The sequence below is a fragment of the Podarcis erhardii genome (genome assembly GCF_964252035.2).
Source record: "Podarcis erhardii genome assembly, chromosome: 14".
In the NCBI taxonomy this organism is placed as follows: Eukaryota; Metazoa; Chordata; class Lepidosauria; order Squamata; family Lacertidae; genus Podarcis; species Podarcis erhardii.
Window position 1 is genome coordinate 11042388 of NC_138503.1, and position 26342 is coordinate 11068729.

Consider the following 26342-nt stretch of genomic DNA (forward strand, 5'->3'; position numbering starts at 1 on the left):
TGCAATTCAATAAACAGTTCACTAGCTTCACAGACTTATTTTGCTACCATGTGCATTCGCTGCTAGGCTGAGCAGACGAAAGCCCTGCTGTGCCTCTGGTCTCTTTGAGGCTTCCTCCACTGTCACTGAAGTGCTTTACGGTCTCCTTGGTCTCCTCACCATTTCCTGGCTTGAATTTATTTCCCAGCACCAGACCTATACACAACCACACAAGAGTTGATCCATGTGTTTAGTGGGGAGATGTCTGTACAGGGGCACAGACATTTGCTAGCACTCCAACCCAGCTGAAACACTAAAAAATTATACATTCAATTTTTACTTTCAATGAATTTCTTACTCAACTTTTATTGGCTTCCAGACTGTTTTGACAAGCCTTTTGTGTGAAGTAGAATATAAATATAATTAACTGTTAAGGAAATACTAAGAATTATACATTTGGTACAAAGCTTTAGATCCCCTTGAAGGGGGCAGCAAAAAGCCATTGAACAGCCAGTACTCTCTAGGACATGGCAATGTAGACTAAACAATGTGTTCATGGAAAATCATAGAATCATAGAGTTGGAAGAGACCACAACGGCCATCGAGTCCAACCCCCTGCCAAGCAGAAAACACCATCAGAGCACTCCTGACATATGGTTGTCAAGCCTCTGCTTAAAGACCCCCAAAGAAGGAGACTCCACCACACTCCTTGGCAGCAAATTCCACTGTCGAACAGCTCTTACTGTCAGGAAGTTCTTCCTAATGTTTAGGTGGAATCTTCTTTCTTGTAGTTTGGAACCATTGCTCCGTGTCCGCTTCTCTGGAGCAGAAGAAAACAACCTTTCTCCCTCCTCTATGTGACATTCTTTTATATATTTGAACATGGCTATCATATCACCCCTTGACATCCTCTTCTCCAGGCTGCACAGGATATCAAAGCACAGCAGTGTGTGCAAAGATTTTTGTCTCCAATAGAGGTTTGGAAACATCTGCAGCTGTTTTCAATGTCCTATTGTTCTATTGGATTGGACAGACTTAATCATGAGCAGCCAACCTGTGTCCCTTCATATACTGAACTCAAAACCCTGGTCAGTATAGCCATCCTAGGATGGGAGGAGTTTCCAAACATGTGGAGGGCCACCTTTGCTGTAATGTGCATCTGTCATGAGGCCTTATAAGAAGCTATGATTCTCAGGGACCTTGGTGATAATCCAGATTGAAAGAACAGCAGCAATTTTTTCTATACACCAGTGTTTCAGGGCATCAGGACATAGGCAAGTTGAAAAGAACCATTAAACCAGAAAAACAGAATACACAGATAGGTATGTGAGCTCTGCTTTATTGATGTACAAAGTTGTACTCTACAACCCGATACACCTGTTACAGTAGGTAAATCATCCTGATTTATAGAGGATAGTGCTCAGGAAACATGACTCAACTTGAACACAAAACACAACACTGCAACAGGCGCACAAGCAGCTTGAGATATGGGGAGTGCATCAGGTGAATTTTTTACTGCACTGCTCAGCCCTTTAAAGTTCCATACCCAAAATATGCCATTTTTAGTTTTTATATCAAACCTGAAGCAATCTGTACCTGAGTAGACTCTGGGAGCAAAAGAACCCTGTAGACACTCATTTCCATTGCTATTCTCTAGCTGTGCTGGCAATAAGATACAGCAATCAATTTTTAAAACCAGGTTTTCTGGAACTTCAAGGGACAAGCATGTGATGTTTTCTGTCACTACCTACTGGAGTGTACAGTTAAGATATCCAAGTGATTGTGTTGTAGAGTTCCGGTTACAGTGTACCAAAAACCCCTGTATACCCACAGGGACACAGCAAGACTAGAGATGTTACAGAAAGGAGAGCTATGTCGGTCTATGTAGATCCTAATCCGGAGTGTTTGCGTGGAGACCTGACAGTACAGAACTACAGAAAAGGGACTTGGCAGGTATTGCCACTGCATAAAATGCCTTACTAGCTGGATGAAGGTCCTCCTGTTTCTTTGGACTCCAGAGAGCCGAAGAAGAAACACTGGGCAGCCCGAAGTTGCCACACTAGACAATTTTACGCTGGTTCCCAACAAATAAGGCAGGAGAGTTTGGGGAGGGGTTCTAATTATCAGAGAACTATTTCAAGTATTTCTAGACTTAGTCTCTCTTCCCCCAATTACTGCACTTGGTGGTTTTTGGCAGCCTCTATCCATTCTACAGGCAAAGACAATATTGCAAGCAATTTGCTGATCTAATGCAAGGGGAAGGTGGTGAGACAAAAGGAGGGTTGAGATTGCTGGGTCTGATTTTATGGAACTGGCACAACACGCATGGTGTTGGTATAGCCGGAACCAGGACGCCATCCAGTAAGTACTATGACTAGATCACCAGTCTTGAAGAATCCACGAGCTTTACCTGGAAAGAAAAAGAAAGCAGTGAGAAAATGGGTCCTAAAACATATAAATTATAGAACTGCATAGCAATGGTTTTGGTAACACCTAACAACCCAAAATGACGAAGTCATTCTGAAACTAGTTAAAGCTATAATAGCTTCAACTGTAGCCTAAAATTTCATGTAAATGTAAAGGTAAAGGGACCGCTGACCATTAGGTCCAGTCGTGACAGACTCTGGGGTTGCGCGCTCATCTCGCTTTATAGACCAAGGGAGCCAGCGTTTGTCTGCAGACAGCTTCCGGGTTATGTGGCCAGCATGACTAAGCCGCTTCTGGCAAACCAGAGCAGCACACGGAAACGCCTTTTTACCTTCCCGCCAGAGCAGTACCCAGTTACTTGCACTTTGACGTGCTTTCAAACTGCTAGGTTGGCATGAGCAGGGACCGAACAACGGGATCTCACCCCGTCGCGGGGATTCGAACCACCGACCTTCTGATCGGCAAGTCCTAGGCTCTGTGGTTTAACCCACAGTGCCACCCGCGTCCCTAAAATCTCATGTAAGATTGTTCTAATACACCAAACTGTCAAATATTGGTTCAAAACTCTGGGATATTTCCAGCTGCCAGATAAAATTGCTGTATGATTTTTTGAAGCTTCCAGATAGAGCAATGGATACCAACATTTACTAACTTACCAACTTTCATGCCCACATTAACTCTGAGGTCAACATCCTCAGCCCAGGCATCATGGGTTGGCTCTTTGCACAGCACAGGGAAAATACCACGGTACAGATGGGCCTGGCGTGCGGCCTGAGCATTACGGGTCACAGCAATGATGGGAGCACGTGGGCGGTACCTTGACACCAGATGAGCAGATCTACAAAGGAGAACATGTGGCAGGTTCAATTGTCATCTCATCTAGATCACTGGGATATGCTATTTCAGGGTGTACAATGAATCCAGGGTACAAAGGAGTCAAGGCAGCTTCCAAGCAGAGACTTAATATACCAACTTTTGATGTCTACATCACACTAGTCTCCAGATTATATGGTATTATACTCCTCAAGTTCTGCATATATGGAAATACCCCCAGACAATATTTAGCAAGTATAATCTAGCACTGTAGCCTCCTGACAAATGCTGTTATAATAAAAAGGATGCATTTGCCTTTTCAGCACAGTAAACAAACTCGTTAAGTCAGTAGCAAACAGGAAGCTCATTCAATTCTCCAGACATTTTAGCAAAAACAACAACAACAGTGCTTTATTTGCTCCCTCCTGGGTGACAAAAGCAGCCGTGAAGAAGGTAACTTTGTAAATTTTCTCAGTTCTTCTAAGAGCTCAGTGTGCTACTTGCTAAGGGATCATCATTTTGAACAGAACAGGGACCATGTAGTAAATGCTTGAAATAGGGAAGAAACGTAACTAAACCACCACACTAAGAAATGGAGTAAGAAGTACTATTGCTTTTACTTTAGAAAGCTACCAAAAGGTTGTATCCCAAGATTTAAGATGTGTACATTATGGTTTCAGCAGGCCCCATATTCTCATTGCTGCACCATGACTAATAAATCTAAACAGAAAAACTGTCATAGACCTTTTTCAGTTTGTTGCTTTACAAAAATTCAACTATTTGATATTCACAAATGCAAACTTAACAGTATTGGAAACCTTTAAGTTGCTCAAGGAGACCACAGCAGTACTGTTAGAAGGAAAGTCTAATTTAGCTCTGGATTTTGTTTCAAGTTCAGATTTCTTCAGAAAGGTCAGGCATGAGGCCAGGAAGAACCCTTTACAAACAAGTAATAATATTAAGGGTACAGCTCAGAGCATGTCTGCACCATAGCTTAAAACCTCCACCCAATTTCAAGGAGAATCTGTGCAGAAATATCACTGCAGCACCATCTACAATAACCTATCATGGTGTGCACTTTGTTTCCCCTTACGCACCCTATAATTACAAGAACTAAATATATGAAACGTGCAAAGCAATGTCTTCCTTGAGCAACCTAGTGTTTCTGTGCAGTTGTTACTCCTTACACAATTTGGCATTAGAACTCTGCACTGATGCTAGCTTCAATTAATGTAGATATTACTGGTCTGATAAATGGCCACGTACATTTACAATACAATTCCTGTATGTTGATAAACAAAACTGAACTCAAGTGAAAGTCTCATGCTGTCTGGTTCAGTTACAGAACATTCAGGCAGCCAGGCACTGAGGAACCTTATATTTAAAGGCAAAACAGAAGCTACTTAGTATTGCACAAAGCCTTTGATCTGCATGTTGACAAGACAACCGATTCAATATGTGTCAAAAATATAGAATTAGTGCCAAACCCACATTAATGGGGCATACATATATTTTCCCACCCATTTTCCTTTGTGCCAGAGAAATTCTAGTACAGTAAAGCCCACAACTTACAGGCTGGTTGGTTTTACATATAATTTGAGGTTTGCACTTTGATTTTGTTCTTGTTTTTACAATCTTGTTTCAGTATTAACTGCTCTCGCAGTAGAGTGAATCTGGGTGTTGCTTTTAGTTTTTCCTATAAAAGTTATTTTAAATTAATTGATTTAAGTTATCTTGAGACTTCCTTTGGAAAGACAATATAAAAACGTTTAATGTGCAATTAACTACTCAGGTCCGGGTAAATCCAAGTAAGTAGCAATGTAACAGACACTCCTCCACACAGACAATGAAAAATACAGTATTTGATTGAGACAGATGTTCATGTTGTGTGTTACTTAAACACGTGAAGTCCATGTGACTTCTGCCAGAACCTTCCACCTCCTACCTTCCAGACTTGGTGAGTACGATAATGGCCCCACTGCAACACTTGAAGGAAGCTTCAACAGCGCCAACAGCGGCAGCTTCAGTGGGATCCCGATTCAGCGGGGCCAGCCGTCGGAGCTCTTCAAACAATTGCCTGTGAAAGATGGCTGCCTCTGCTTCGCGAGCAATCTATAAGAGCAACACGCGTTCGGAAGACAACATTCACATCTGTCATCACCAGCGGCATGAGTGAAGGTGGGGTCTGGACTTGGCAGAGTGCTTATAGCAGCAAACCCAAATGAGCACCTAGTAATGCGATTGATGGGGAACTTCAGCCAAGAATACTGTCTGCGCACCATCAACAAAAGCAAGATTAGCACATGCTATTTGGACTGCACCCACTGGGCACACACATTTCCCTTCTGAAGACAACATCTGCCATGTCGCCCCCACTCCATTCTGCCAAAATCATTACACTCATCCATGCGCAACTGCCAGTCACTCTTGCTCTGCTTCTACCTACCTCAAATCCTGCTTTGATAGAAAGATGAAGGCAGACTGATGGTTTGGTTTTGGAAGAATGCCGTATGAGGAACAGGTTTTATCAAGTATAGGTTTGAAGCAGCTGCTTGCTTTTAAAACCTCTAGCCACTGTAGAATGAATTATGAGTTACCTTACAAATCCTAGATGTGTACCTAACTCTGAACCCTACCTGCCAGACTCTGTCAAAACTATCACAGCTGGAGCTAAGCACTTAAAAGAGGCCTCCACAGCGCCTACAGCCATGGCATCAAGAGGGTCCCTGTTGTTAGCAGTGAGGCGGAAAAGTTCTTCAAACAGCTGGCGGTGATAGATTGCAGCCTCAGCCTCGCGAGCAATCTGTAGGCCAGAGTAAGAGGGAGGGAAGGAAAAAAAGAGGAGCGACACAGAAAGGAAAGAAATTCACCAGAGTGATATGATAAAAGTTAATCTGCAAGGAGAGTTAATTGCTTATTTGTCAGTCATGCAAGATTAAAGGCAGGGTGGTACAACTACCTGGTTTTCAAAGTTCAAATAATCACTAGAGCCATAATTTGGACATGATACAGGCCTAATATAAGATAACCACAGATTAGTGGTCATCAGGAAAAAGCCCTTAAGCATCCTGCCTCATAATTTAAACTTGTTTCTTTATTCTGTCAAGCAGAGAAAGAAGACAGAAGCCCCCGACTGTTAAGACCATGACTTCAAAGTTCTGCTTCTGCAGGTCTGAGCACTGTTAAGATTATAGAAGCAGAATCACTACATCAATTAATTGGGTCAAAGTTTATAATCCTCAGTTTTTGGTAGCTAATGCCTCTAGTAAGGCACTTCTATGGTTTGACTCCAGACAGCTTCATTCTTTTACTGCACCACCCTACCCTTTAGTTAGAAATAAAATCTCTCACATTTGGCAATACAAGTCTCATGTATAATCGAGTAAGTGTTAGCTGGAAGGCAACATGTAGGATAATTGCTAATGTCCAGGTTATTGGCTTATATGCTACACATTGGGTTCAGATGGAACTTCTTGGGATTGAAAACTGAGTGTACAATCTTATGTACACTTACTCAGGAATACCACTGAATTCAATGTGCTTTCTACCAGCATATACTGGTTTACGCCGTCATATTTCAATAGAGGGGGCTACATGTGTCCTTACCAGCCAGAGACTTGCATAGCATTTTTAAAGCATGCAGACAGGTCTATGCAAGAATTATTGCATCTAGACAGTCTAGATAAGATCAGATGGAGTTAAGAGCATGGCATATTAAGGATACTTTCCTAGGACCACCTGTGCAAGAAGTGCAGTTTATTCCCATTCAACTCCCATTAGGCAGTATTAGGCATATTTTATAGAAGAGCAGTAGGTGAACATGAAAGAAAGTACAAAGCCAGAGAACCCATCATTATTTAGATGACCAGAATCAACAGAATACTCAAGTGTTGCATAGCTGCAGTGTGTTACTTGGGATCTTATGCAGTGTGGCACAACAGTAAGCCCTGGTTTTCATAGATGAAATGGTAAACCCAGGTCTTCAGCAGATGGAGGCTCACATGATTGAATGTTCCTCCATACGGAAGAAAAATTCATCCCACGTAGAAAACTGGCATGTTGGTGAAAATTGTTCTAGGTACAGTCCAGGAACAGGTTTACAACCCCATCTGTAAGAACTATATCTCAGACACATACCAAGCACTAAAAACAAGGAGCAACACATCTTGAACAAGATTCTGGATTAGCAGTTATGTTATGTTAGATGCTTTGCACAACACAAAGCTGACTGATCTTTCTTCCCCCTCCTCTTATTTCCTATTTAAAGTATCGCTTATTTTTTCCGCAGAAGGGCATCTATGTCAACATTTATATGTCCAACATAATGGGAATCAAGGAAGAAGTTTGTTTGCACTAAACTTTGATTTAAAATCCCCCAGAATACTTAAGAATGTCATTAGGGTAACATAAAAAGGCAAAACTGCTTTGAGAAGGCCAAGAACGACCCAATAGTAAATCCATTTCAGCGTGTACTGGCTGAATCTTGCATGGAACACTCTTACAACCTTGTTGTACATTTCTCAAATGACGTTTAAAATCTAGCTTATAATTGGGAGGGGGTTAAGTTATAGAATTATATGCGTGTGCTCTTAAAAGTAAGGCATTCTTTACATCTATATTAATTGCATGTATTAGTTTTTCAAGTAGCAGGGACAGGGTCTTGAACTTAACTTCTGATCTTTTCAATGTTCCAGGTTCAACTTCCAGGTATCCCATTTTTCTTAGCTACTTCAGAAGAATGCATCAAGAACTACAGTCAGCCAGGGATCCTGCATGCACTAATATGGTGGTGAGCTCCATTATGAAAATTAAAGAAGAACATTTGAACTCCACAGGAAGGTTTATCTAGGCATTTTGAAGACACTTTAATACGTAATTTTTGTAGCTGTTAAACAGCACTGACGAAACCCCATTTTTTCAGACAGTCATGCTTCAAGCAAATAGCAAGGTATGAGTACAATGGCAAGATACCAAAGGCCAGTAAAGTCAACCCTTTCAATGAAAGGGAGTTCAACATGGCTAGAAATCAGGCTGCATTACAACACAACCATGCTTATCTGCCACCAGCTCACAGGAACTGGTTCCCTCAACTGCTTGACAGTATGGACCAGGTTACATAAGGATGAGTCCAAGCAAAGAGGTAGTTAGCATACTATTATGTGAGAGTTGTTTGGAGTAAGCTAGCTAACCTGAACTGCAGCTCTCAAACTAGTAGGTTATCAAGGCTGTAATTCACAGCAGACCGTCAACACAATCAGTACTTTAATTCTGGCACGAAGTGCCATGTTGTCAATGAGAAACTGGAGAATTCCAAAAGCAGAGCAGAGAGTTTTCTGGCAGTTTAAACATGTAAAAAGTGTCAGTCATGCACTTAAAAAAAAATAAACGCTGTTCCAAGGGCACAACCGTTGTGCATAAAACAATTGTGCCAACCCCAAAGGTGAATTACAGAGTGTGAATCGGATGTTCTTTTCCCTCCAGGATGAGATTGGGAGTGGGTCTTGGGCTCACACTCTTTTCCCCATGCCACTTACAGAACTTAAAATATAGACTGGTCCCCAATTCACAAGTTCTCTTACCTATGAGGAGTGAAATGGAGAACATACTCCAGGCCCACTCCTGATTTGTCTCGGCTTTGATTTAATATTTGTATTCTGCTTTTCCAACAACAAATGTTGAACTCAAAGCAGCTCACAACAATCACAGTAGCATTAAAAAAAAACAAGCATTGCAATCACTATAATATCTAACGCAGCAGCATATAAATAAATCAAACAACAAATTCATCAAAACAATACAATTCAATAATTGGAATCCCAGATACAGTATCTGAAGTTGTCTCAAAATATAATATACACTAAGTTGGACAATTTCAGACACTTAAGGCTATAAAAACTAATCACTACAGTTCAGAATTTGTTCCACTTGCCTTTGCATAAAAAGTTTTATACTTGCAGCCAGTGCAAGAAAGCACTTTGTGTTTCACTGCCATTAAAGCAGTCTATGGCAGCCTGAGGGACCTATGGCATATAGCAAGCTATAGTGAGAAAACAGCCACGTCATATATAACACATTAAGCTAGCCACCAGACCTGGATGGTATTTGAGCAGATGGGAAATTGGGTAACAGGGAATAAGCTGTGCTAATATTTCTAGGTATACAGGTACTGTCTTTTAACATTGAATGGTTATCACTTACAAGATGCTGCATGCGGACAGCCTCCAGAGGGTAGTCTCCTTTGGCAGTCTCTCCAGAAAGCATGATACAGTCAGCTCCATCCAGGACAGCGTTAGCTACATCGCTCCCTTCTGCACGTGTTGGCCGTGGTTTCTTAATCATGCTCTCCAACATCTAACGAGACAAGGTGAAGTTAATAGGTTTCACTGCAAGATAATCATCTTATTTACATAAAACTTGAAATGCTTTGTTTCTGTACTGTTCATCAAGGCGGAATCCTTGGTAACCATGCCAACATTATAAAATCCAGAGGTTAAAGACATGTTAAGAAACTAAAAGTACTGTATTTTTCACCCCATAGGGCACACCGCCCCATAGGGCGCACCTAGTTGTTTTTTTGGGGGGGGAGAAAATAATTTTTATTCCCCTCCCCCAGGCGCGGGGCTGGGGCTGGGGAAGCCTGAGATTCCCCCAACCCCAGCCCCCCGAACAGGCTGCTCTCCGCAAGCCGTGGGAGCCCGGCGGGAGGTCACGCTGGGCTCCCACGGCTTGCGGAGAGCTGCCCGAAGTGCGCTTCTCAGCGCGCCCCGGGCTTCAGGATGCAGGCAGCTCTCCGCAAACCTTGGGAGACCGGAGGGAACTCCCGCGGGCTCCCAAGGTTTGCGGATAGCTTCCTGAAGCCTGGAGAGCGAGAGGGGTCGGTATGCACCGACGCCTCTCGCTCTCCAGGCTTCAGCGATAGCCTGCATTCGCCCCATAGGATGCACACACATTTCCCCTTCATTTTTGGAGGGGGAAAGTGCGTCCTATATGGCGAAAAATACGGTAACTGCAATCTTATTTGCACAATGAAGAACAAACTCGAGACTTGCTTCCAATGAAAGCACCACAGGAACATGCTTTCTTGCTTGCAATTATTTCGGTATCCAAACTCACATTAGTTTGTAGTATTCATATACACTCTATAAAAGAACAATTTCTATGATGTTTAATCACAGAATGTTCTGTAACAAAAATGCACACCTATCAAATCTCAATTCTGCTTGCTCAAAGACTTGTCAAAATGATGTGTTATGTTTCCTAAACCACACATTTAAGTTTTTTTCAACTAACTTGTTCAAAACCAGCAGGGGAAAACAATGGTGAACTATGTAATTTATTTAGTACTTGTAACTACTCCAATTACTATAGCCTCCATTTTTAAACCATTTTTACAACTAGACTGTTGCAGTACCCGTAAGAATTCTGATTAAGATTTTCAAGAAGCTTTCTTCAAACAGTGTTGGATCCAATCAGAGATGTGGAATCGACCTCAGCATTTTAGACTAACATTCTCCATGTTTACTGATTGCGACAGAAGGTATAATTTAATAGCATAAAATAATTCAGGTTTCACTTAGCCCATATGTGTGGGAAGGACAGGCCTTCAGAGCCAACTTTTCTTGGAGTACCTGAGTAGCACAGATGATTGGCTTGCCAGCCCTGTTGCATCGACCAATCATCATTTTCTGGGCAAGGAAGACTTTTTCAGCAGGGATCTCAATACCAAGATCACCACGAGCTACCATGATGCCATCACTAGCTTCCATGATCTCATCAAACCTGAAATGCACAAAAGACAAAATTATTTCTTGTGAAAGTGATACTGAATGCGGGTGCAAGGGGTCAGAGTCAAACTGCTTATCTACCTCATATGGAGTTTCCAGAATACTGTAGCACACCAAAACCACACATTGTCCCAGATACCAAGAGAAAGAAGTCACTGACAAACCCAATTCTGGAGAATTATCTGCCACCTTGTATTTGAGCACACAAGGAGGATGCTTCTAAGCACTGAATTTCACAATCTGCATCCTTCACAGCGTACTGTCAACATTCAACAGCAAGAACAGAGCTACTGACCCATTTTAGGAGGTGCAACCTGGCATGCAGCTCACTTTTCAAGAAACATATCTACTCCAAGAAAAGTCACGTGTCAAAATGGGTTGTTACAAATTTAATAACCAACTTACCTACGCACACCCTCATGGTTTTCTATCTTGCTAATGATCTTGATATTCTTTCCCTTTTCTCCCAGCACCTTCCTGACAGCATGAACATCGGCTGCCTTTCGGATGAAGGAAGCAAACACCATGTCTACATCCTGCTCCACACCAAATTTTAGATCCTGGATGTCCTTCTCAGAAACAGCAGGAAGGTCTACTGCAGCACCTGGCAGATTTACACCTTTCTTGCTGCCTAGCAGCCCACCATTTTCAACTTCAGTGATGACAAAATCAGCACCTGCACAGAGTTCCAAGAATCAGCATTATAACTCAAAATAAGCCCATTTCTACAATAATTATCCCCTTGTGTCCACAATAATTATCCCCAATTTCTTTCCTAATGTCAAGATGCAGACACCTGGTTTCTTCGTATCAGTTTCTAATATGCTGAAAGCAATTACGTTTATGCAGTTTCTAAATACCACACTGTTATAGCAAGTAGCATCACCACATAAATATGTATTCCTATTTAAGGTATGGCCACAATAAGAGGAATGCCTTCCGAACACACCTTTCTCCTTAACTTTCAAGGAAATGAGTCCATCATCCACATAGATCTTGCTGCCAACATCAACAACTTTGGTGAGATTTTTGTAGTCCACCCAAAGTGTGTTCTCATCGCACTTCTCCATAAAGGCATTGTCCAGGGTCATTTTCAAAGTTGCACCTTTCTTAAGCTCCACTTCTGCTGTACCGCTCTGGAAGGACAAACAACGTTTACTGGCATTGCCAGAGGATATCCCCTTCCTTCAGAATTAAGCCATCCTGACTGCTGCCACAGTCTAAATGCAACAAGTGCAGCAGAAAGACAAAACTTACTAGGATAACCCTATAATTCCCTCAATTTTCAACGATAATCTCAGAACAAGTACTGAAACCAGGCATTGTACATCTGGAAGCGGAAACATGAAGCTAAAGGGCAGAAAACGATCCTCAATTAAGTTTCCCTTCTTCCACCAAGACTTAGGTAGATTGAATGCCCTCTGGCAGATGACTCTTGTTGGATTTGTGGGAGACTATATCCTATCCTGATTTAGAATGAACAACGTTGTGTTCTAAATACAGTTGTGTTATGGTTTTAGATGGGTCAGAAATGAACTGTTCTATTCTCCTTTGACTACCAGTGTTTGACTGGTACCCCTGACTACAGATCCTTGCATGGAGCAGCAGACTGCACAATACTATAAGAAACTGCAGGATTGTCATCTGAGAGGCTATTACTGATGTTTATTCGGAAGGGAGTGATCTTACCTGTTACAATGAGTAATAAGACAAAGAACAAAACAGTGTGACACACTTACCCCCTTGATGAGTCCAGTGCGAATTTCAGGTCCCTTAGTATCCAGTGCAACAGCAACAGGTCTGTACGAAATAGGATCAGAAGCAAAGCTCTCAGTAGCTTCTCGAACGTTCTTGATTGTTCCTGCATGGTACTAATACAGAAGATACAAGGGTTACAGAACAGAAATAATCACTTACCTTGACACAGAGCTGGCTGCCTTAGGTCTGGCTAACTAGATGCAATGGACACTACAATTTGTTTTGCCTGGGCTCTGTCTAGAAGCTGGACAATTATATATATACATTATTAATACATCCTATAACTTTTACTGCCATCTTGTCAAATATGATGAAGAACAGTTTATAGCACAGGCAAATATGGCTTAAGAGTTCCACATTTTATTTTGAAAACTTAACACAATATAGGGGATTCTCAACTTTTACAAGTGTTACATTCCAGGGATAGTGCATAAACCAAAACTGTATAGTCAAAACACATTGGATTTAAAGGCAGGTGGGAATGACAAAGTCTCTCTCCCTTTTCATTTTTTACCCTTAAGTTGCTAAGTGCTTAAAGCTGAATGCACTCAAGTTAAAATGCAAGTTGCGAGTTACAAACTCTGTTTCATCCATTGCTCAATGACAGCAATGTATCAGACAGAGACAGCCAACTGCAAATGAAGTTAGGTGTATGCTGGTCTATGACTGTAATAAAGATCTGACTGACTGATTGTCTCATCTTCATCTAGCACCAGAATTATCAGTTCCACAGAGCTCTGCTGGAAAGAGCCTTCACCTCAAGTCAAAGTCAGATTAGCTGAATCCTCACTAACAGATAGGTTTCACTTCACAGATTAGCCTATGAAAACTGTTTGCTTATCTTGATCAAACAGCAATAGAAGACAGGCAAAGTTTGCAATCAAGGTTATGTAAACTTTTACTGTTACAGCTATTAAAAGAAGAAAGCAGCAATGTACCATGCCATGCCAAATATTAAGTTTCTGCAGGAAAAAGCAGGAGAAGTGGCTAACTAGCTCATTTGATCACCATACAGAACAGCAGTTTAACTAATCAGCATTAACACAGGTTCAGAAATTAAGTACTGTAATTGCATTAACAGTGGGACATTAGGATCCCAGGTAAAACTTTAGTAAGAAGACAGTAGTGTGTTTGCTCCTGAACCCAGTTTTCAGCTACTACTGCCGAGTAGCTCTTTGGAAGCAAAGAGTTCAAGAGACTAGTTGCAGTTCAGCTACATATGGTCTTGGAGGATGCTGATTATTTAGACCCATTACACTTGCTTGCTTTTCACAGCAGCTTTTGATACCATCAACCATGGCATCCTCCACAACAGTCTCCATTGCTTGGGAGGCACTGTGTTAGCTGAAGGGCTGGTGTCAGAGAGCATTTGGTGATTGTTTCTGACTCCCAGACAGTAGTCCTGTGGGCTGCCACAGTGAACCATCTTGTTCCCAACATTTTTTAATATCTATATAAAGCAAGTGGGAACAGGATTAGGGGATTTGGAGCATGGTACCATCAATATGCTGGTGATAGCCAGCCTTATTTCTGTTAATAGGTACTTAGATGAGGGAACTCCTTCCTCCACTTTTATTATTGGAGATCTAAGTGGCCTCAGTGGTTAGTAGTACTTTTTTGCAGCTTTAGGTCATGTGGCAACTACAACTGTTGCTGGAACAGGATAGCCTAGTTACAGGGACACATGTACTGATAACCTTGAGACTGGACTATTGCAATACACTCCAAGGTGGGGCTGCCTTCAAGGCTGGTATGGAAGCTGCGTGGTACAAAATGCAGCAGCTAGATTACCAAGTGAAACCTTCCATGCACATATAACACCTGTGCTAGAGATTGCCCTGACCATCACCCTACTAGCAAGCAAAGTCTAAGGTTTTGTCATTAATTCATAAAACCCTAAACTACTTAAGACCAGGCAATCTGAAAGAACACCTTCTCCCATATAGACCTGCTCATTCACCAAGAACTTGAGAAGCGAACCTATTGGGTCAGTCTTGCAGAATTCTGAGGTGCCAGGCAGCCTTCTCCAAAGTGGCCCACTTTGTGAAATGATTCCCCCACTTAAGATATGGCACACACCTACTGCGGTGAGCTTCCACTGCCTGTTAAAAGCACACCCATTTTATTTTAAAATGAAGACTGGTATAGAAATTTAATAATACCACCACCAATAAGACTTATGTGAACATACTGCAGGAGTGTGTGCGAGCTTAAAAATGATCACTTGTAATTCATCACATACAGTAGTTTCTAAAATAATAAAACAGTCTAGGAGTGTTGATATATTTTATGCACATTCAGCATGATGCCTTTTAAAGAAAAGACCAATAGAAGAGGCCAAAACATTTTTTTAGCTAACATAACTTTGCAAGCTGCTGCCCAGATTGCAGCTTGACCTTTCAAAGAGTTAACAGCAGCCAGCCCAAAGGCATTCAGGTGGCCTTTAAGGAAAGTTACAGTTGGGAATGGGAGCCTGAGAGCCTCCCATCCTGTAGCAATAGTGAGAAGGCTGCTTTATTTATAGAAGGGGGGTTGCCTTCTACTACAAGTTCCTTGCAAGTCTTGTGACCTTAAGCACTCTGCTTTTAAAGGGCCAAAATCCTAACAACATAATTCTATTCCCAAATCTTACTTTGCAAGCCTTGCAGACATGCTGTATCTTACCTGACTGGCAACTCCATTTCAGTCATATCTAACTGGCTCCCTGCAGATCTCATAATTTTGCAGGGAAATAACTAGAACATATACTAAAAAGTAATGCTGGTTAAATTTTCTTAATATAGGTACTGCTATAACCTTAATAAAGAAAGGAGCAGCAGCTTCAAATGACACTGTACCTGAGCAGACCCCATGAACCAGAGCATAGCAGTTTCATTTAACCACTCCTAACAGGAGGAGATGTTTGTGGCTACAAGGGTGAACATGTTTCAAGATCTTGTTTGGAAGTCAGGCATGCATCAGCAGTATCTGGTAACAGAGGAGTGACCTTTAACAGGTGAACTTTCAGTGAATACTGAAATGGACAGGCTGTACTTGTAACAGGCATCTTTTTTTGAGATTCAGCCTCTGACATTTGCTCTGTCTCCAAAGTCTGCACAGTGGCTGCATGGACACGGTTCCATATTCAAGATGGCCACAATCTTCTTGGAGAAACTATTTTGTTAACTCATTTCATCATTTTGCTTTCCAGTTACATGCAGTTTTAACTGTTCATTTAAGGTTTGGGCTACCACATTTATCTGAAAGTTGAAGACCAACAAGAAAATGTATTTTACAAGCCTTTTAACAAGGACTCAGTAGCACTTTTAGATATACAAACCTCTTAGCATCCATATTTGTTGGAATGCTTGGTTTAAAGTGTGTATGTTTTTTAACAGCAGACTGGATAAATGAGGCCTCAGGTTTTTAGCCCCAAGGTAAAACATAAGATTGATCTAATGAGAACAGTTCTCAAGTGAGTGCAATATTTGCCCTCAAATCTGCTCTTACCTCATGGGTTCCATGAGAGAAGTTGAGACGAGCAACATTCATTCCAGATTTAATCATTTCTTTTAGCATTTCCACTGACCGAGAAGCCGGGCCTAGAGATTTGAAAATAAAGTTTATTTAGCATATGCCAGTTAATAGTTACAAGTCTACGAGTGGTATTCAACTAAGTCATACTTAGAGCAGATCCACTGAAATCATTGCTAACAGAGTATTAAAGTCCAGATAACTGTCCAGAGCTACTGAAGACGACTATTCTACTACTCTACGCCTTTGTCTTCTTGTCTGAAAAATAACTGTTTAAGCTATTATTAAACAATAATAGGATAGAAATGCGCATTTAAGTCTTAAAAACATTAAAAAATCTATGTTTAGCCTTCTAGCTAGTATAACATGAAGAGGGGCACACGGCCAAAATGAACAAGTTTATTGAGAAAGCCTCTCAACTAACTATTAAAATATTCATAGAAGCCATAAAATGTTTATTATTTGTTCTTTGTTCCCCTTGGCTCCTTAGGGAGGAAGAGTGGGATATAAATGTAATAAGTAAGTTGTCCACAGAATACTGGGTTTTACTTCATTAATCTTGTGCAGGGCAAGGGCGAGGCTGTTCAAACACAATCAAGTACTGGACTAACTCCCATCTTCTAGTTTGCTAGCTACATTCAATACTTTTTCACTTCTCACTAATACTGCTAGAAGAAATACACATAAATTATCTATTGGAAAATATGCTCGTTTTTATAGCAGCGGTTATTGTGGTTGTTGTTACTTGCCTTCCATACATATCTTGAGATTATGTACAAAATATAATAAAAACAAATAAATTGTGTTTGCTGTGCCCGTATTTTACACAGTTTGTATGTTTGTTTGTTAATGTGTGGTGTGCTATGCCTAATAAAGGATTTTGAATTGAATAATAAAAACAACTAATATGAAGATCTATTTGTACAGTGGTACCTCGGGTTACAGACGCTTCAGATTATGTGATTTCAGGTTGTGCACCGCACCAAACCTGGAAGTACCGGAACGGGTTACTTCTGGGTTTCGGTGCTTGCACAGTCACACTAAATCACGCTTTGCGCATGCACAGAAGCGCCAAATCGCAACCCGTGTGTGCGTAGACACGGTGCTGCGGGTTGCGAACGTGCTTCCCGCACGGATCACGTTTGCAACCTGAGGTTCCACTGTATTCCAATACTTATCTGAAAGCTTCTTTCAAAACTTTACTCAGGTAGGCAATTGACTTAGCTGATATGTAGAGTAGGCTAGTAAAAACCGTAAGATGGCAGAGCAAATAGTGTTCAAATTTTATGTTAAATTTGTGGTTGAACTCCACTTACCAATTGTGCAGATAATGCCAGTGTTTCTTGCAGTGATTGGGGGAGAGTCAATGTCCAGACGGCACAAGTGTTCCAGGAATGTGTCGGCCATGGCAGCATGCAACTGCTGGGTCTGGATGAAAGCATCGTGTTGTTTCGACATGGCTGCTGAGATTTGGTATCTAAAAGAAATAAAGGAAATACATCTGCCCGACCTTGCAGCAATCAACTGAACATGTTTCCCATTTAATACATACCTGGGATGTAGCCATGCAGAAGAGATTCCTACATGATAGGTTGAAGCCCTTCATTGCAAATTGATTAACTCCAAGGGAAAGATTTCAGCCCATGCTCAGACTGGCAAAGAGACAGACTGAACAGGCTGAGGTCTGTCCCAGCCAGCAAATCAACTTACTCCTATGCAGTTTTGAGTGTATATAAACCTCACATATGCACAGCATTGCATTAATGCGTGCTCAACCAAGGAGGGAGCAACTTAAGTGTTTGCTGCTCCTTATTCTAATAAAAGGGGCACATTATTGCATACACTTATTTAACTAATGTTTAGGAACTGCCAAACATATAATGGATTAATCTAAATAGAAGTTTAAAACTAAACCAGTAAACCTGAACTAAATAGACTTACACTTAATACTGCACTTTGGCAGCCAGCCTATGTAAGTAACTTGCAACTTACACACATTTAACTTGTGTGCATAGCTAGCTAGCTAAAAAAAAAAAAAAAAGACAGGCATCCAGGAAAAAAGACCTACCATTGAATTCAATGTGTTTTGACTATACAAGATATTGGCTTCACATGCTATCCCTGGAACAAACGGTTGTCACTAGAAATGTGTTCTTAATATTGTGCTCAACAAGCTACAGTGCAAGCACTTCTGATTTATACTAATTATTCTCAAAGAGTAAAACCTTTCCCCCTTTTTGTTGTATAGTTATTCCCAGCAGCTTTAGGCTATGTGCATTAGCTCCACCCTTTCTGGTTAGGACCTCTGTAGTACGTGCAGCTTCCCTCGTAGTCAGAGCTTTAACTCATCCAATTCAAATTCAGCTTATTGCAAGCATCATTCTCCCTTCTCATCCCTTACCTCCCCTTTGAATAAGCCAATTCTCAGAGGAAATACAAGCTCTAGCCTCAGTGAAGATGCTGACTCACTTTCAAATTAACAGAAGTATGCTGGGGGGGAGGAGAGAGAGAGAGAGAGACAGGAAATAGCTGCTGCAGTGATGCAGACCAATGTCTTCCCAGCACAGGAAGATTCTTATGCAACCAGGTTCATATTGATACAACCTTTTGCAAATATCTATTTAAAATGGCACTCTTTCAGCTTAAGCTTGCCCCAACTCTTTACTAAATTAGTCTAGCTTAGCATTTTTCTTATGGGGTAAACTATCATCCAGAAACTATCATTTTGTTTCTGGGGAGGCCACCTCCTACTCCAATTACATCTCTTTGTAGGTCCGTAAAGACAGTTTACATTGGGCTTCAAAAAACTTCGGCACAACACTGCAATGGGAAACAGTATTAAGAAACTTGGGACTCTTACTCTCCATTTACTGCCACATTTGGTACTGCTCCACTTTTTCAATACATGACACAAAACTAATGAATTGGTTTTTACATATTTTTTTCCTTTTCACATCTTATTTTACCTTGTGCCCTTTTAATTTTATACTTTTATTTTTTCAATAAAGAAATATAAAAGTTTGCACCTTCCCATACATTAGTAAACATATTATGCTGGCCTAACTACAAAACCATTATATAATATTTGAGGGTAGAACAAGCATCCCTCTGAAAATTAGGAAGGTCGTCCTAGTATAGTATGTTTACTAAATCCAGACATTAAAGCAGTCATTTGTACAAGGAATGTAACATGCTGCCTATCAATTACAATGTATGTTACAATTAGACATAAGGTAACGTTATAAAACAATAAAGACTTTAACAGTAATCTCCTGAATCCACGTTTTCTTTTCTTGCCAAGTAGCAGACTATTGTTTTAAAGTGAACAGGATAATCGAATCAATGTATCCAAGAAATTTGACAGCTACGTATTGGGATTTGCCTGGACCTCAAAAAAATTATATGCCACTCCAGAGTTATATGTCACCCCAACTCATAATAGGGCTTTTAAGCACTCTTCATTATTGCAGACTGAGGTGACCCCCCCATCACGTCTATCACCTAATTTAGAGAATCTAATTCTTAAATTCTTATCTTATCACATTTTATCTACCAAAAACTTAGTGGAATAAGCAGTATTTAAATGCTTCCCTATAATCTGTACAAGACAGTAGCCTGACGGCGTTAGCACATTCCAATAGTTTTTGGAAATGTACCAATGCCAAAACACCAAACGCACACTTCAAGTTACCCCAAATATCATTTTAAATACTCTGATCGAACCAGGTTATCTGTAGTCTACAACTCTTAAGGTGATGGATTTCAATTTAGTGCAGATCAATTTTAAATGGAGGATCACATGGGCCCTCAACACAAAACAGAACAGATGAACAAGCAGGCAGGGCAATATAATCTAATATAACCTCACTAACAAAGAAAGGTTTAAAGCTTATCACATAAATAAACCTAAGTATATTGTGAGCTGTTAGTGAGAACAGATAAGATTGGGATATCCCTGGGCATGTGGTTTTAAATATTTTAGCCCCATGCTATTCTTTTTGCAAAAAGGTGGATCATCACTATTTTAAGAACACATGCACTATTCACTAAAATATGTCTTTATCTAAAATATGCCTTTATCTAATCTCTATCAACTTCCAACATAATTTTTAAACTACCACTTCACTAGGATGTGCTGCTTTAATAGTCCTTCATTTTCAGAAAGGAAAGACTACTTTGCTGACCAAGTGAAATGAATGAATTTATTCCCAGTCAAAAGTGTAAGTCCTCAGCTAAATTTAGACACATTGGTTGGGCCCTCATTGGCTGCATCATTTGCCTGAAGCTTTCTTGCGCTCAGACACAGTAGTGGTGATAGGCTGTTACTACAGTCTCATTCAAATCCTACGTGCTAGAAGTCACAGAATACTGCAGCAAGCCAACAGCATCATGGAAAAGCTGAGTTCTTAATATGTCTGATTAAACATCTATAGACATATTTGAATAAAACAATTATAAACATATATAAAGCTACTGTCATTAATTCTATTCCCTGAAAAGCTAAGCTGATTCCATATATGAGCATTTCCAGTTTAAGTCATTTCCTGGTTGAAAAGATTTGCACCAACTGCATGTGTTCCAACTGGCCTTGGCAATGTAAGATGACTCAGCTACAGAGATTTCAAATAAATTATAGCCAAATAAAAGGGCTACGGCACCCTATTTTGCATGCCAAAGCTTCTCCCTCTGAACCATCTGCTTGTGGACATGTTTGTACATGATGGCAACAAATGTCAAGGGAAAGCTGCTACAGGTTAGACACAGGTTTGTACTACTTTATGATACAGAGAGAACATGTTAAACTGAAATAAATGGTTGTCCCCCTAGCTGTTTTATTTAAAAGTATTTCCAGCAGGCAGGCAGAATTGAAATAAGAAGCAACAACTTAAGCTAGTTACTTAAATTTCCATTAACTGTGCTAATCGCTCAGTCATTTCCTTCTTCCAGTAAATGGAAATTACATCATATCTGTAAAAAAGCCCTCGGGTTGAGCAGTTGAGCAGCTAGTAATGACTCCTCCCCTTCTAAATTTTCATGTCTCAGAAAAATGGGAAGCAATCTCATTTCACATCAAGATTTGGAGATACTGCTTCGAAGCACCACCAAACCTCCGCCTGAAGCATGGCTACTAAACAAATGAATACCTGCTGTTAGCAGCCAATTTGTGGACCCCTGTACAGAATACCATATAAAGAACCTATTTCTGGTGCGGCAGCAGTACTGTGACTACTGGACAGCTTCCTACCCTGTAATGGTTCAGACAACCTTACCTATGTGAAACAGTTTCTCTACAACTTCTGCGCCTATTATTGTTTTCATTCAGCACTATTTTTTGTTCTGAGAAATAGTGATCACAAGCTGCAATTATTCATTCCCCACCAAACCAGTATGAAGGTGAAACTTGCTTCCAGATAAAAAAAAACCCTGATATGCTATGGTTCCTTAGTTATGCCTCTTCCAAAAACCACCCCAGTATTGTCACAAAAGCAACAATAGGTGCAGGCAACCACACTGATGGAATCTCTTAGTATTTGTTCCTACTCCCGCAAGCGTGAAATGTTTGGCCTGCACAGAGCTGCTGCTGCTGCTGCTGCAATAGCCAAGGTCACCCTAGAGAAACGCCTCATGGTAGACTGCGCTCCCAAGGAAGTCTTGCCTTCTCTGCACTCCCTCTAAGGCATGCTTGGAGTTAAAATACCACCTTAGGCAACTAGAGAAAAGCATCCTTACTCGAGAAGGTCAGAATAAGGCTGCAAATGCTACGCATGCTTTTTTTTTTTTTTTAATGAGTAAGCACCATGGGGTGTTTGGTCCTTCTCAAGGGCTGATCCATTTTAAAACGCGGGTAACCCGGGTCCCTTAATTTCAACGGGCCTTTTCTGCATACAACGTAGGTTACAACCCACTGTGATTTAGCGGCATAAACCTGCGTGGTACTGGGGTTAGATCCGGGAGGAAAGCAAAGAAATAGCAAGCTCTGATTGCCTTATCGGTGCGACCCGATAGCGCTCATGAAACCAGGCCCTTGGCAATAGGATAGCCTGCCCGGCCACAATTGGCACGCGGTGAAACTCGATACCTCCCCGTTTCCACCAGCAGAGAGGGAGGCGGGGGGGGGGGAATCCGCGGCGCTCAAGGATGCGCAGAGGCGGCTTTCAGGGAGGAGGGGGGTGGAGAGAAAGAGAGAGCGTGGAAAAAGAACGAGGAAGTAAATCCAAAGGGGGTAGGAAGAGCGTGAAGATGGGAGATGCAGGAAGCCATGATGGGCACCTCGAAAAGTGCGCTCCCGCCTGCGCAGCAAACCCCCCCCCCCCACGTGCGTGCTTCCTGGCCCTCTCTTCTCTCCCCCCTCCCCCTCCGCGTTTCTATGGAGACGGAAAGGGGGGGCACTTTGGTGCCTCGCAAACCTCGGCGCCTCAGGAGCTCCCCCTCATTGCCTGGGGTCTCCTTCCTCCAGACAGTTAGGCCGCGTGCCAGGCCGTTACCTAACCGCCCTCAGCCCCGCGCCCTCGGGGGGGGGGTATGTGTGTGAGGAGAATGCTCGCAAACCCAATAATGCTTTTCTTTTTTGGGAAGGGGGAAGTATATATTATACGGCTTTAGGTTTTTATTTTATAAAAAAACAAAAACCGACGTTCAATTGCCTTGAGTGAGGTGGCTCTAAAGATGGAGAATATGTCGTAGGTGAATAAAAGCGGGGCAAAGAAGGAAGTGAGGCGCTGAGGAGAAGTTAAGAGAGGCAAGGCTCTTCCTCGCGCCTCTACAGGAGCTACGTGCAGCGGCTGATGGATAAGCCGCCCCGCCCTACCCATCTCACCAGCCTTACCTGCCCGGCTATCAAACGTCAGTCACCTCGGAGAGTCTCGACCTCTCTGAGCAGCCGGTAACGGCGTTTAAGGTAGTTGTGGGCAAGGGCACATCACCGCCCCCAAGATCCTTCCGCCAGACGTCAGTCCTCCTTCGCCCTCCAATCCCGCGTAAAGATTCCGTAGTAGGCGGGACACTTGGACTTTTTTTTGTCGCCGTTTGGCGGACTCATAAGATGCAGCGTAGCAGGAATCGGCCGACAAGAGAAAGTAACGGACCAATGGGGTAACGGCCAGCCGCCGGGCACGCGGGCCCTGAATGACAACGGCAGCGGCCGTTAAAGGGGACGAAGCGGCTCTTAAAGGGGACGTGATAGAGGCCTGCCGTGGGAGTTGCCTCCGAGGAAAAACACGAGCCAGATTGTCGTGCCGCAGCCCATCCATTATATACAGTGGTACCTCGGGTTACATACGCTTCAGGTTACGGACTCCGCTAACCCAGAAATAGTGCTTCAGGTTAAGAACAGAAATTGTGCTCTGGCGGCACGGCAGCAGCCGGAGGCCCCATTAGCTAAAGTGGTGCTTCAGGTTAAGAACAGTTTCAGGTTAAGAACGGACCTCCGGAACGAATTAAGTACTTAACCCGAGGTACCACTGTAGTTACTTCAGTTGCTGGCACCTCGCTTTTCTTTGTAAATATAATTTCAAACGGGGGTGGGGTGGGGGGTGGAGAGGACCTGTGTGGAGTACCCGATAATTAGATGCAATCAAGGATAAAGTTGTTCAGCTCCGCAGCAATTTTGTTGTTGTTTAGTCGTGTCCGACTCTTCATGGCCCCCTGGACCAGAGCACGCCAGGCACTCCTGTCTTCCACTGCCTCCCGCAGTTTGGTCAAACTCATGTTTGTAGCTTCAAGAACACTGTCCCACCATCTCGTCCTCTGCCGTCCCCTTCTCCTTGTGCCCTCCATCTTTCCCAACATCAGAGTCTTTTCCAGGGAGTCTTCTCTTCTCATGAGGTGGCCAAAGTATTGGAGCCTCCGCTTCAGGATCTGTCCTTCCAGTGAGCACTCAGGGCTGATTTCCTTCAGAATGGAGAGGTCTGATCTTCTTGCAGTCCATGGGACTCTCAAGAGTCTCCTCCAGCACCATAATTCAAAAGCATCAATTCTTCGGCGATCAGCCTTCTTTATGGTCCAGCTCTCACTTCCATACATCACTACTGGGAAAACCATAGCTTTTACTATACAGACCTTTGTTGCCAAGGTGATGTCTCTGCTTTTTAAGATGCTGTCTAGGTTTGTCATTGCTTTTCTCCCAAGAAGCAGGCGTCTTTTAATTTTGTGGCTGCTGTCACCATCTGCAGTGATCATGGAGCCCAAGAAAGTAAAATCTCTCACTGCCTCCATTTCTTCCCCTTCTATTTGCCAGGAGGTGATGGGACCAGTGGCCATGATTGCAGCAGTACCAGCCAAGGTGACCAATGCAACCTTGAAGCCATGTGTTGTGGGACCATCCCCAGTTAACGTGGCCTGCAGATGTGGGCAGGAAACTTGCAGTGGTGTTTCATTAGATCCTTGTCCACCCTGCCTTATTAAAGCTGGCCAGGGTAGGCGCGACTGAATGGGTCAGAGGTGTGGTAAATGCATTTTTGCACAATGGACATTTTTGCACTGTCCTCAAAAAGGAAGTGGTGTGTCCACTTCTCAAAAAACCCACCCTAGACCCAACAGAGTAACTACAGACTGGTCACCATCACCTCTTTCTTGGCAAAGGTGGTGGAGAGGGTGGTTGTGGAGCAACTGCAGATCTGAGACTGAGCAGCAGTTCACAAACTCTCTGGGCCACACTTTCAGGATTTTTTTAAATGATAAGAAATACATTCAAAAACAAACAACTCCCAGCAGTACCGGTACTTGATTCATAACATAGAACACAACTCCTTTATAATAAGATCAAGGGACAGCCAGAAAACATAAAATAATGCAGCTACATAAAAGCTTGAATCATTCCCAAAACATAATCACTCACATGGTTTGTGAAAGCAGGATTTATAGTGGGCACCAGAGTCTTCCTAGGGATAGATGGTGCATTTGTAGATGATGCATGCTGTCAGGGGTTCAGGAGCAGAGACACAGGAGAAGGAGCAAATGGAGAGTGAGGAGGAGGAATACGAGGGGGGTGTAGGCAGTGACAGTGGTCAGAGAGAGTCCACGAGTCTCTCCAGCGAATCGGAAGATTCACAGAGAGGAGCGCCGATGGCCAGGGCAAGGGGGAAACCCCAGAAGGAAGGGGCCAGCGGGGACTCCCTGAGCAGCAGTTGGAAATCAGGACCAGCGTCCCCACCAGAGCGTAGTGGGGGGGAGGAGTCCCAGGCATCGGGACCAGTCTTCCCACCACCAGAGGGAGGAGATGAGTCAGGATTGGCCACGCCTCCATCGGAGAGCGGGGAAACGGTCAGGAGGAAAGTCACCGGCTGGGCGCGCGCGCCAAGTTCAAATGTACAGGCGAGCGGCACAGCAGGTAGCCCGGATAGGGAGCCAGGCCCTAAAGCCCGCCGGAAGGAAGGGCAAGACTCAGGGGGGTCAGCGTCAGAAGAGTCCAGGAGGGAGGAAACCCCAGGGGGCAGAAGGACCCAGAGGAGGAAGGAACAGCGCAGGAGGTGGAGCCGGGCTAGGATCTTAAACTGGTGCGGAAGGGGGAGTGACTCAGAGGGGACTTCGCCTATCTAGAGTCTAGACGTAGGGTTGCACGCTCTGGCTTTAAAATGGAAATTATACTTCAATAAAGACTTTTGTACATAATAGCAGCCTGGCGTTGGTCCTCTGTGAGCTGGGACCTAGAGGCAGCCCTGACACATGCAAACAATGGCAAGTATTTTCTGAAGCACCACATCTCCCATGTTCACTATTGGTGAGTCTTCACCACCTGTTGCCCATAACTGTCAACAATAACAAAAAGCCCAACCCCACTCAGGGCAAACTGAAAGAGTTGTGGCTCTGCCTAATCTACTGGTGGATGGCATGTGAACAAGTATGGTTGTTAATGCAGGGCTAAACATAGCTCTGAATGAGATTGGTACAGCCTATTATGATCCCAGGCCTGCTGTTGTCCACTTCCTTTCAACCAGAGACAGGAGGCCTGTTGCAGAGATTTATGCTGAGTGGGATTTTGTCAAACAAACAAACAAACAAACAAACAAACAAACAAACAAACTGCCTTTTGGAGTTGTGGAGGGGTTTTTGTTGTTATTGTTAAGTTTT

At 42.6% G+C, this 26342-nt stretch overlaps 1 protein-coding gene across 2 annotated transcripts; it reads right to left on the minus strand.

Moving 5' to 3' along the window:
- Positions 1-1302: 1302 nt before the first annotated feature.
- Positions 1303-23244, minus strand: PKM (pyruvate kinase M1/2). Of its 2 annotated transcripts, none has more exons than XM_081839025.1 (11): positions 23101-23244; positions 17591-17751; positions 16251-16342; positions 12743-12874; positions 11953-12139; positions 11409-11679; positions 10848-10998; positions 9418-9570; positions 5165-5331; positions 3063-3244; positions 1303-2389 (listed from the first exon to the last, which is right to left on the minus strand). In XM_081839025.1, exons 2-11 carry the CDS (start codon positions 17730-17732, stop codon positions 2283-2285), a joined length of 1584 nt encoding a protein of 527 aa, XP_081695151.1. In that variant the 5' UTR covers positions 17733-17751; positions 23101-23244; the 3' UTR covers positions 1303-2282. The 2 variants fall into 2 exon arrangements, with proteins under 2 accessions (XP_081695151.1, XP_081695150.1); XM_081839024.1 differs by lacking the exon at positions 5165-5331 and adding an exon at positions 5856-6022.
- Positions 23245-26342: the final 3098 nt, after the last annotated feature.

What these genes read in the sequence shown, in the direction of transcription:
- PKM (XM_081839025.1), bottom strand. Translation starts at nt 17,732, where the DNA reads ATGTCGAAACAACACGATGCTTTCATCCAGACCCAGCAGTTGCATGCT. An exon ending in CTGTCCGCATGCAGCATCTT is followed by an intron (nt 5,332 to 9,417) that starts GTAAGTGATAAC and finishes TTGCTCTTATAG; the next exon opens with ATTGCTCGCGAAGCAGAGGC. An exon ending in GTACTCACCAAGTCTGGAAG is followed by an intron (nt 3,245 to 5,164) that starts GTAGGAGGTGGA and finishes TCTCCTTTGTAG; the next exon opens with ATCTGCTCATCTGGTGTCAA.